A 13,030-nucleotide genomic window follows, 5' to 3' on the forward strand; every position below is an offset into this window, starting at 1 on the left:
AATAAAGTTTATGATTTGGCTGATATAACGAGTGTTTCTGACACAAAATGACTTCCAGCACAGGCAGATGTGCTGCAGTCGACGGTGAGCCGCAGAACACCTGACTGACAAACCATCTGCCTGAATTACTGAAACTTCCACCCACCTCCACAGACATCTGAGGAGCAGATCTCATATATATGCATTCTCAACAGCCTGCGTTCACTTTACAAGCCCGATGGATCTGTGGATTTCTTCATACCGAGCTTAAAGATTAAAGGCTTGTCCTCGTCTGACCACATGGCGCAGGGGGGGACGCGTTTGTTACAACCCAGCGGTGCTCGGAAAGCTACTTTCAAACTACGACGTACTCAATACTGCCCTCAGATTCTTTATTCGAACATAATTGCTTGCTCTGCCCTTGAAACGGATAATCCAATCAATTTCTCATGAACAAAAGTTAGTTTTCTCGGAAATACGTACATCACATCATGAAAGAAGAATCATGGTGATTTTGAGCTGTACATGTTATATACATGCTACACACACACGTATATATACACGCATACATACTGTACATAAATACATACTGTACATGCTGTAAACGATCGCATTCAAAATCACTTTTTGTCTACATATGTTTGTTTACTGTGTATATTTATGATGTATATATAACGCGTGTTAAGAAAAATGTATTTGTGTATAATATGAATTATGTAATCATATACATTAAAAATGCATGAGTGTGCATTTATATTAACATAATAAATATACACAGTATGCACAAATATTCCGTCAACTAAAAACTATTTTGGATACGATTGATCTTTGACATGACTAAAAGATGCATAATATGTAAATGCTGAATCAACACATTTTTTCATTCGTTTTGAATGAACCTATTCACTAAAACAAAGTATTTTACTATAAAAGTGAAAACGTGCCTAATGGAAACGTACATTTCACTAAATTGTAGAATTTTAGCAAATCGAAATAGCAAAAACTACAATTTTCACATTTACAGTTGACCTAGTGTACATAAAATCAATCATGATCATTCTTTGATGTGCTACAACCTCCAAGAAACGCCGTCGCACGCAAGCACCCCAGAAAGATACACGCGTAAGTCTCTTTTGATTAAAAAATAACGGCTAGTGCAATGACTACTAGATACGTAAACCTACCAACATTGTCATGAGAGGACATTTTTTTTCGCATGACACGGGAAATACAAAACGGAAATGAAACTCGCAAAGGTTTTTCACAAACCTGTAACGTAAATGCACCCGCTGGTTGATTGATACTGCCGAGATGCAATAATCATTGGCTTTTAATCACAAATATTGCATACTTCGCTTGACTACATATAGTTTAGTTATATGTTCAGGCTTTCAAAATATAAAAAAACGCCATATATTATTCCATCGCTAACAGAGATGGAATACACAGCGAACACACGGTGTTTCCAAGAGAAAAAGTAACATTAGGTCACGCCATCAGTCACGGGGCACTGGAGGGCGAGGGCCAGCTGGGAATTAGGTGTTGCTTTGAGAACACATTTTAAGTTCAGGACAGGGCGTCTCTGGGGACAATAGCATCTTTGAGTGAGAAATGACACGCCTCAGTGTTCTTAGAGAGGAGAGAGTGGGAGTGTAGAGAAAGTTAAAGATGAGAGGCTGGAATGGAGCGGAATGCGGATGCAGCTCCTTTAATAATGCATCTGCTGCTCTTCTGCTCTCGTTCCCCTGGAATCATCTCGACTTCAACATCCTCCAGCTTGTACCGCGCATGTGTGGTCTCAGAGCCCCCCCGCTGGCCTGAAGCTCATCTGTAATGCTACAGAACTCCGCTTACACATGGCCAGTGTACTTTAAAGGGTTAGTTCACCCCCCAAAAAAAGAAAGAAATGAGGATTCTGTCATCATTTACTGTCATCTTTCAAAACCCATTTGATTTTCTTTCTCCTGTGGAATGTTTTTTTGGAACTTTTTCCATTATGGAAAAGAGCACTCTGGATTTTCTGCAATAGATCTTTCTTTATGTTCCACAGAAGAAATAAAGTCAAACCGTGAAAAGGAACTATTCCTTTAATTTAAATAATCCTGTGTTATATTAGTATCATTGATATACTATTGTAGTTTTTGTTTTCAGTTTTATTTTTAAATATTCATTTTTAATTTTTATATATTAGTTGTATGTTATGTGTATTTTAATACTTATTCTGTAATTTTACTTTGAGTACAAATTAGATTTAAATTTTTAAACTACTGATATGATTTAACTAATAACTACTAATATGATAAAAAAACTAGATTAGAATTTTATAATTAGAATTATACATAAAAGTATAGTGCATATGCAATTTGCTTGGCAAGTTTTTATATATTTTATTTTATTTCAGTTAACATTTTAAGTAACTTTTGTTTTAGTTTACAATAACACTAAAACAATCATGCATTGGTGTAGTAAAATATAAAGTTTATTTTCAATACTATTAAAAGTAAATATTTTCAATACTATTATATTGCTACTATTAAATACTATTAAATTGCAATACTATTTAAATTAAAATTAATTTAAAACAATAAAATAACTAGCTGAAATAAAATGAAATCAAATTTTTGTATATTTTATTTTATTGCACTTTTGTATTTAATAACAGTTAATGTTTTTTTTATTTAGTTACCCTGCGAGAATCTTGCGACTGTGAACACAGAACAAAATCAAATGTTTAAATATTATATATTCTACAAATATTTAACATTTTTTTCAGTTCACTTAAATCGTCCAGCATTACTATAAGTTTTCAAAATAATACATATGTAATAATTACACAAGAATTTATTCAAATAATACTAAATAATTATACAAATACAATGTATATATGCAGTTGTCTTGACTAGCTGACATAAAACAAGTTTCAGTTTTATTATACTTTATTTCAGTCAACTTTAAATGTAATTTTAATAACAAAAATGTTTTTCTTTTCATTTTAGTTAATAATAACCTTGTGACAATCGTGCACCTGGGCACTTTTTAAAAAAAAAAAAAGTTAGTTTTATATTTTTCCAACTATTTTAAACATGTATGCATGCAATTGGCCTTGTCTCACACTGAAATAAAATAAAATAGATATTTTAGAGTTTGTTTTACATAAAACAATTCCTTTTTCTCCTGTAGTTTTCTTTAACCCTGTGATAATCGTGCGACTGCATACGCGCCGCAAACTCAAATGTTGACAACCAAGACAGACTGTTCCCGTCAGAAACCGCAGGAGGCAGATGAGCCTTTGTTGAGCCACTTAAGAAAGATGATTTGATCTTCTTAGCTTATCGTTCTATTAGACGAGCACCATTAGCGATCTGCAGGGGATTCCTGTGCCCCCCGCCACACGCTTGGAGATCTGCTTCAGTCAGTCAGGCTGCTGGAATCCTGTCGCTCTTAATCAAACCAATTACGACACACTGGGCGTCAAATACCACAGCTCCTTAGCATGGTTGACGTTACGCACAAAGACGAGCGCTCTTTAAGCTGACGGGGCCGATCTGCCTCGTAAGGACTCCTGGTCTAGAGCTATACCTCACATGTCAACACAGGTGTTGAGTTACACAAACCGCGGCGGTAAACATAGACTCTAGAGGATGTTTCCATTCTCCTTGGATAATGAGTGTTCGGTGCATCTGGGTCAAAGCGTCATGTCGCATCTGCGCATCTTTCCTTCAAAGCGGCGATTCAAGGCCACAAACAGCCACACCAGATTAAAATGAAAGCATGGCACACTTTATTTGGAGCCGTGCATGTCAAAGGTCACGCTCGGGAGAAGAAAACCTCTCTTTTGAATATTCAGGCCACAGTATTTTTTGTGGACTTGACAATCGTGCAGAGGTTCAGCATTTCAGAAAAAAAGCCACAGGTGTGTGTTTTGCCGTCTTCCGGCCGCGTTAATGTTTGAGGGAACCTAACACATTGTTATGGCTCACGGAGAACGAATTAAGAGGATTCAAAGATGCCTTCGTCCTAAAATCCTGCGAAAGATGTGGACAAGATCCAGGCGAAGTCTACGATCCGAAGAAAAGTGACGCGAGTCATTTTCAGTCACAATTTGACTTGCATGCAAGCCACCAGAATTTTGGGTTTTTAAAAAACATACAGTGCTAGTTTATAACTGTGTGAGCCTTAAGAAAGATCATATCGTGTTCGAATGTTTATTAACATGATGGACATTATGTGTTGCGCCCTTTGTAAAAGAAACATTTTTCGTTGTGTAGAAATAGACAATATGCAGCATGCATTAAGCTGTCGGCTATCAAATGATTTTTTAAAGCTTCATACGTTCAGAAATAAAGCTGTCACTTTCAAAAGGTACGCTGATGTACCAAAAGTGTCTGTATCGGTACCTTAAAAGTACATAATAATACCTGGCGTACATATGACTAGTGTATACATTAGTACCTAAAAGGTACAAAAGTGTACCATTTGAAAAGGTTCCGCCCCAGTGGCAGCTTTTGTACCTTTATTTCTGAGAGTGTATAGATGGCAAATAAGCCTGTTAAGATCTCAGCTCTCCCTGGCTATGCAGTAAATGCATGAGTGTGTACCTGAAAGAAGCCCGGAGGAACGGGGCCGACCGGCATACCCTCTCCTGGGGGCATGTTTCCAAGGACAGGACTCGGAGCTGCCGCTGCACTCTGCAATCACAAACACACACACAATATTCCAGTTAAAAACACACACAGCCACCGGCGCTTCCCCAAACACTGCGCCCTGATGGTCATTCACCACTCAAGGACAAACACATACACCCATAAACAAACAGTCCCCTCGAAGCCAGAATCTACATCTCTTAGACAGACACATGGATGCCGTCAACAGCTGCTAACCACCGCGAGAACTGTCTTTCTGTCTGGAAACGCACTCAGCCGCCTACAAGACACAAGCAAGCAGGCAGGGATGGTAGAGGTCAGACGGCAGGCCAAACACACATGAAATGAGACAGGATTACTCTGTCTGAGGATGCAGAGAGCCACGGGCGGCCGCGAGCCCCATGCAGGGGGCTAATGAGGAGGACGTTTAGGTTCCTGTGGTAAAGCACATACTCAGTGCTAGAAGAGAATGGGTCGGTCTGCAGACGTGGATGGATGACATTAAGTCTCTTTCTGGTGAAGTCTGTGCTCACAGGTAGCAACCCAATTCACTCAGTCCATTTCTTTCTATTTATTTGTATTTATTTATTTCAAGAGATAGACAGATAGACATAGACATAAATAAATAGGTAGATAATAGATAGATTTTTATTTATTAATATTATTTATTTACCTTATACACACATCTTGATACTTTATTTTATAAATGTTATTTATGTTTTATTATTATTGTTGTCTTTTACAATTAATACTGAATAATCATAATAATGTAAATAATGTGTGCATGCTCAATTTACAAGAAATATTTAATTATTACAAAACATTATTTATTTCTATATTTGTATATTATGCATTTATATAAATATAAATGATATTAAATATACTTTTTTTTATTGTATGCATTATTATTTTATCAGAATTATTTATAGTTAACAATGAAAAATCATAATAATATAAAAACATGTGTATGTGCAGGTCCAATTGCTATGTATTATTTAAAGGTATTATTATTATAAATATATATATATATATATATATATATATATATATATATATATATATATATATATATATATAATGTTTTTTCTGAAATATATATTGTGTATTCATATATACATAATAAATCTGAACATATAAACATATATTTGACAGCACTAATATATATATATATATATATATATATATATATATATATATATATATATATATAATATTAAATAATAATATTATAATATATTGTATTTCATAACATATGATAAAAATATCTGTTAAAATACATATATATATATATATATATATATATATATATATATATATATATATATATATATATTTTGCAGTGATGAACAGCAGCACTGTAGTAAATATTTTGCTTCACAACATAAGACATATTTTTTTAAAACCAGTTCATCACTGCAAAATGTGTCATAAAAAGTTATCATGCTACATCACTTGCATTGTTCTGCAAACACCTGAGCCGCCGTCACGCCTCTGAAAAATGCAGTTCAGTGGCATCTCTGCTTTTAGCAACAGTTGATAAGTCTGCGCGTTCGGTAATGACCAAAATCTTTGTTTTGACATCTGACAACAGCTGTCAAGTGACAAACCGCAATGTTTTATCTAACACAAGGGGGCTTGTAAGTGTCACGGCTCCGGGCCGGATTGGCACACATCGACGCGACCGCAGAGCCAAGACCAACTGTGCTGCAATGACTAGAGACTGTGTGTGTGTGTGTGTGTGTATGTGGAGCATTACTGACATGGCAGAGACACACACACACACACACTTAGACACAACAGTCTGATTACCCTCGGCACACAGGGAAATGAGCAAGGGAAATGCACTCACATCCGCCCAGTAATAACAAAGAAGTTGCCGGCAAATTGAAGGTGGAGATATACGAAGAGGAAGGGGCTTCTTCTAATGCTAGACGGCTACATGATGAAAATAGCTACAGTGCTTTCAACAACAGTTCACCTAGATCAACAAGACGTAATAAAAATCACAACCGAGCGAGAGTGCCACAAACGTCCGCGCCGTTTTATCGACGCCGAAGCCATCTTTTGTGTTGGTAAATAAGATCCCGCAGCGAGGGGCTGAATATTGTGTTTTCCTGCAGTAACGCTGAAGTCTCATCTCCTGATAGCAGAGGCACAATAATGAGCCTAATGCCCTCCGTGCTGAGCAAGCACTCTATCAAAACCAGCAACAAAGATAAACTAACGTCCCTCGGCTCTTCACGGGTCCACAGTCAGTCATAAAACCCTCGCCGCCGAGGGCACGGCAATAAAATCTGGCCTCTGATTAGAGTAACTTTCATTTAGCGAGCATCCCATTCAGGGGAAACCGAAATGGCACTAATGTAATAAGAAAAGATGTCTGACTGTCTTAAAAATGAGCTGATAAAAGCGTTAACGGTGACCCGCCGCAGCTAATGTGTTTAAGTTTCTGGCTGACGGGTGTTTTTAATACAATTCAATATTAAATGCTGTGTACAAGATGTGCCGAAAATGACTTGAAAATCACGTTGATCTAGAGATTCAACGACTCGCTTGTGCACAATTAAAAGTGTTGTCCACCCAAAAATGTACTTATCCTTCAATCATATTAATTACAGTTTTGCAGAATGTCCTAAAAAAGAGGACAATCTCAAGATTAAGGCACTGTGTATACACACACACACACACACACACACACACACACACACATATATATATATATATATATATATATATATTGCACTTACATGTAATGTAAAGACATTAAATACTCAATACTATTTTATTTTTGCAATTTTTGTAAAACACAAAATATTAGTAATTAATAAACTAATAAATATCATTATTTAAACATATAATTATATTACATATGTATATAATTTAATTAAAAAAATCGTTTTTTTATTAAGTTATTCAAGTTTTTCAAGTATCTAGTAAAGTTACAAAATCTGTAAGGCACTATCATAAATACAAATGAAAGAGAATAATTAAAAGAAGAAAAATACCAATATATACATTTTATCAATTATTTTGTAGATAAATTACACTTACATTTATTCATTAAATTGCAATAATATTAAATATGTAATCCTTTTTTTATTGTGTATGAAAATTTATAATAAATGTGATAAATATAATTAAATAATTAATAAATTAAGTCATTAAGTAACTTTTGAATTTACACCAAAATATCTAAGTGACTTTGTTTTCCCGTTTTTCCCTGCAGCTCTCCTGTCTGTTTGTTGAGAGAAACTGGGAATGAGGAGCAGAGGCGCTTCCTTCAGCCCGAGGCTTATTAATTTCACTTTTGGTGTGAAAAGGCCCATAGAGTTGGCAAAAATATAACTTTTGGGGTTTTCTGTAGTTAAAAAAGAAATAAAGCTCAGCCCAGGAGACAAAAAGTAACGCAAAAGTATCATAATGCATTACTTTCAAAAGTTACACTGTGTTTATAAAAATATATATTTTTTAACTGAACGGTTGAACCATTTTATTTATTTCATTTAAAATCGAACAAACCTTGTAAAAATGCAACCTTTAAAAATCTTTCAGCCAATCTTTGCGAAAAACAAAACGAAACGAAAACAATACTACAGCCAAAGCAAGCGATCGATGTAAACAGCAATAAACAAGCACTTAGACGTAGCTTGGGTGCAAATAATACTCGCCCCACCTATTGTAAACCTACCACCTTTTGGCAAAGGCATTTGTATTATGAATTATTGAGTGGTTACTTTTCAGGGACTACGGTTACCGTTTGGCTCAGTGGCACCTTGGGTTTAATTCAGCCGTTTCTTAAGTCTTCAGTTAAATGTAATGGGCCTGTAAGCTTTACATTCTCGCAACAGAGAGCCTGAAGTGCCGAGTGTAATAACGCCATTCTCGGAATTGTGAGGGAACTGATAAAACGCACATCCTGCTGGGAGTTTATTTAAGAGAAGACGGAAAAGGATTAAAACAGCGTGGCTTGACGCATAGTCAGCGCGCCGGGTATAGCTTAACAGCTATTTAAGCACAGGTTTAGCCTTAAAGACCGTCAACAGCGGCACAGATTTCGTTGGTGGATGCTGTTTGGCGGAGCACTTACGGGGGTCCCCGCAATCGCTTGAGCTTCTGGTACTGCATCCGTTCGAGCTTGTCCCCCGCACGCCAGACCCTTGCCATCAATTGGCAGGTCCGTCCTCCCGTGTCCAGTCCGCGAATGTTAATTAAAGGACTTCTGACAATTAGCAACTCAACAGCCTGCCGCGGGAGTCCCTCCACCTGTGCTGCCCACTTGATTCCTGGTGGTTACCGAGTGTGTTCCCGATTAGCACTGATTAATGAAATCAATTATCTGCGACAGGGAGCGAGAACGAGTGACTGGAGACGGACGGTCCACTGTTAATATCAGAGACTCTCGTAACTCTTTGTGTGCGCTTATTTGAGCTGATAACTGACCGGTTTGTCATCAAAACAGTGCACAAGCTTCCTTCATGTAATGATCTCATTTACAACATGAGCGCATCCACAGCACTGTCGTAATGGGTCAGTAGGAAACTCTTTGACTTTCTAACCTTGGCCTATAAATGTAAAAATACTGGTAGAAGCAGATTAGTAATGTTATAGTATCATATATAACAGATTTAGCATTTTTATGTTTTTTAATGCTGCAATTTTTATATTTGTTTTGAACATTTAACATTTTAAAAGGACTAAAACATTGGTTATTGATAAAAATTGATTATTTTTTTTTATTTTTATTATTAAACAGTTTAACAACAGTATCAATTATAATTAATATATGTATAAAAATACATTCAATAGAATAAATGTATTTTTACAAAATGTAATAATAATAGTAATAACCATTACTATTATTTATTAATATTGATTATCATCATCAAAACAACTACGTTATTTACACATTTTGTCATGAAAATAGTAGTACATTATTTATTAATAATAAGTGTAATTCAAGAATGTAATAATAATATTTTATTACATTATTTAATTATATTTTCGTTTAAGTTCTTAACAATAATTGAATGTATTATTATTATTATTGCAATTATAATACATGTATTATTTGACAGTAAATGATTTATTATACATGGTCATAATGTATATTGTGTTTAAAAAAAGTATTAGCAAACATTTTTACAACACAGAAAGCTTTGCAAAGCATTGTACCATCACAGATTGTAATTTTGCTAAAAGTATATCATAAGTATGTCATTATGAGAAAATGCAATGTGAATATTTAACTCTTTTTTAATGTGTTGTTGGAAGCATTAAAAACACCTCCCTTTTTTGTCAGGAGAGACACAATGCAACTTCAAAAATCACTAAATGCAACTTATAATGTCACAAGCAGAATCTTCCCAAGAGCACTTGAAGGCAGCAATAGATCAGTAAAACTGAATGTCTTCTACTTACAAATACCTTCTTACAGACGGTGTGTTACAAGGGAAGATCGATTCAGTATGCTGCTTTAATGAAGCTTTATCCAGCCTTGATATACAGTACAAACAACAGGCTGTCAGCATTTCAAACAAGCAGTCACAACAGAACAAATTCACCCTCTGAGCGCAAAAAAAGCTAATTGGTTTCAACATTTGTGATTCTTCAGCATTGTTTTGATGCACAATAGCAGCATTATCAGTCCCGGAGTACGACATTTGGATATGTTAAATAAAACCCCCTTGTCAAACAGAAAATAAAGTAGAATGGGATGGGTTTTAGCTATGTTTACAATATCCACAAACGAGCGCTCCAACTTTCAGTTGCTGTCAACATTTCTGAGAAACATTCCTTAAGGCTGGGACGAGAAAATGACCTGTAACGTTTCTCAGTGCGTGCAAACACTGTAGATTCGCTAAAGACTGTGACCAAATCACACTTTTACAAACGTTATTAATAATTTAAAATACAGCTGAACACACTTGAAATGAAGCTACAAATCAAATACATATTTATAAATATTTTTATAAATAAAAACAAAATGGCATAAATAAAACAAAAAAATAAATGTTTATCATAATGTTAGTAACAGGAGGATATAATAGCACATAATAGTGGTGACAGCAATAATTTGTCTCAACAAATGTAAATGTTGCTTTTATATAAATATGTCAATATTTAATTTTAATATTACCTTTAATTAATAAAAAGCTAAAAGCTGAGCTATATATATATATATATATATATATATATATATATATAAAATCTATTTTAGATATATATATATATATATATATATATATATATATATATATATATATATATATATATAATTTTTTTAAAGGAAAACATCAAAACTAAAAACATATATAAATAAACACTGCTGAACTCAAATGAAACGGTGATTCTTTCACTGAATAGTTCATTAAAAAGAACCATTAGAACTATTTGATTCACTGAAACGAATCTGTGCAAGAATTGGCAAAAAAACAAACAAAAAAAAAAAAAAAATTTTTTTGTCACGCTGTACTTTTTTTTTGCTAGAAAAAGTAGTTTCATTTGCCACACAAATGAGCTGTGGTCTCGCTACTGAAAAATGTAGTTGGTAGCATAACTATTTTTAGTTAGTCACTCCATAAAGCTGTTAAGGCGAGCTATGTTTTGTGTAAACTGCAAAAGAGTGTGTTAAAAAAGCAAAACAGGAGACTATCAAAAGTGTGGAGCTTCAAATTAATCCAGCCAAGAAATTTGGATATAAAGTAATTAATTAAGGACACTTTTTTTCCCTTCATTACTGTTCCCATTTAGTAGTTTGGGAACATTGGACGCAGCCTGCCATGAACATCCATCTGTTAGCGCATAAAACGGCACACCACAATATATTAGCAGCTGAATTGCTTGTAGAAGTGACTAACGTGAAGAAAGCACACAAACACCTCCCATAATACACCTGGGGTCAGTTAAGGATATGTGGACATTCGGGGGCCACTCTGCGATCCTCAGATCAAGCCTCTTAAACGGGATAGCACGCAGTATGGGGTCCTGGGACGGGATGAACGGGCTAATGGTTACCCCACTGCACTTCCCCAGGAGGCAAATCCGCTACAGGGACCGATAATAAGCATCCCGCTCTGACGGCCAGCGTCGGTGCCAGCTCTGCTGTATGAGTGGACAAACATTTGGACTGGGAATTTCTCCTGGGAAGCCGACAATGCTGCTGGCCTGAAGTCTGTTCCGTCTTTGTTTTGGCAGGAGCGCTCGACGCACATTTGTCAACGCTCTCCGATGCCTTTGCAGCGACGATTAACAGCTCAGATCGGAATAAAGATGCGATTACTGTGAGAACTCCTCCTGCTGTTCTGTGTTGACATTGTATCTGCTCTGAGAATCATTCAGTTGAATGTATAAAGTTCACCTGAGCTCATATTCACATACAGAGCAAGAGAGATGAAAAATACAGTACAGTACCACATAAAAAAACATTAATATATTCAGGGCTCAATAATGTTGCTTGCCATATTGGTCCAGCACAATATCTATTTTTTAATGAATTTTTTAAGCCTTCATTAGCATGCATTTTATACTGTACAGTTTCCTGTGACATTTGGGGATCGCTTAAAACTGAACATTTTGTCATTATTTGCTCACCCCCATGTTGTGCCAAATCTGTAATTTTCTTTCTTCCATCAAACATAAATTTTCCATTGAACGGAAAATTCCACTTTTTCCCTATATGGAGGTCACTAGCTAGCAAAAATTAGCTTACCAATATTCTTCAGGATATATTCTTTTGGGTTTAGTAGTAATGAGAAACAAATTAAGGGTGACTACATGATAAAATGTTAATTTTTGGGTGAACTAATTTTAAAGGTAAAACAATCTGACTGGCTCACATAGAGTGTTTTTGTTTTTTAATTCGAAGAAAGAATATTTATTTTCAATCTGTGTTGAAATTTTGCTAATTATCACTCATCACAAAACGCATTAAATAATACAAAATAAAATAAATAATACAACATAAAAACTCACAAACTTAATTAGAACTCAGAAACCTACAATTAGAATTATAATAATAATTATTATAATAATAGTAATAATAAAACATTCTAATTGCTTGTATTAGTGCCAGTAAAAATGTTGGCAAAGCAAGTAGAAATTTTCAGGGAAAAACAGCCTTACTGTTAAATCTCTGATATGACCATCCGTGTTTACATGAAAACACAAATACCGTATTCATCAGCTTCAGTGGAGGCGTTGTTAATCATTTATCTGAAGAGGTTAGCCATTCATAACAGAGATCATTAAATGATACACGCTGCTTATTTGTAAGGGTCAAAGAGAATGTGAAAAATGACGGTGTTAACCAAAAATAATTCTGCATAATTCAATGAAAATTTAGTAAAATATGGCCTCTGTACAGAATCTAAAGGTTTGGTAAACACCCGTCCTATTTGGACCATTATATG

General features: G+C 35.0%; 1 protein-coding gene across 1 annotated transcript in view; it reads right to left on the reverse strand.

Annotated features, from left to right (window-relative positions):
- Nucleotides 1–13,030, reverse strand: part of ssbp2b (single stranded DNA binding protein 2b) — a 54,957-nt gene that overhangs the window by 11,389 nt on the left and 30,538 nt on the right. The window contains exon 5 of the mRNA XM_043231421.1: nt 4,578–4,667. Coding sequence (XP_043087356.1) covers nt 4,578–4,667 — 90 coding nt within the window. The remainder of the gene's footprint in view (nt 1–4,577; nt 4,668–13,030) is intronic.

Source organism: Puntigrus tetrazona, unplaced genomic scaffold (assembly GCF_018831695.1).
Source record: "Puntigrus tetrazona isolate hp1 unplaced genomic scaffold, ASM1883169v1 S000000373, whole genome shotgun sequence".
Lineage (NCBI taxonomy): Eukaryota > Metazoa > Chordata > Actinopteri > Cypriniformes > Cyprinidae > Puntigrus > Puntigrus tetrazona.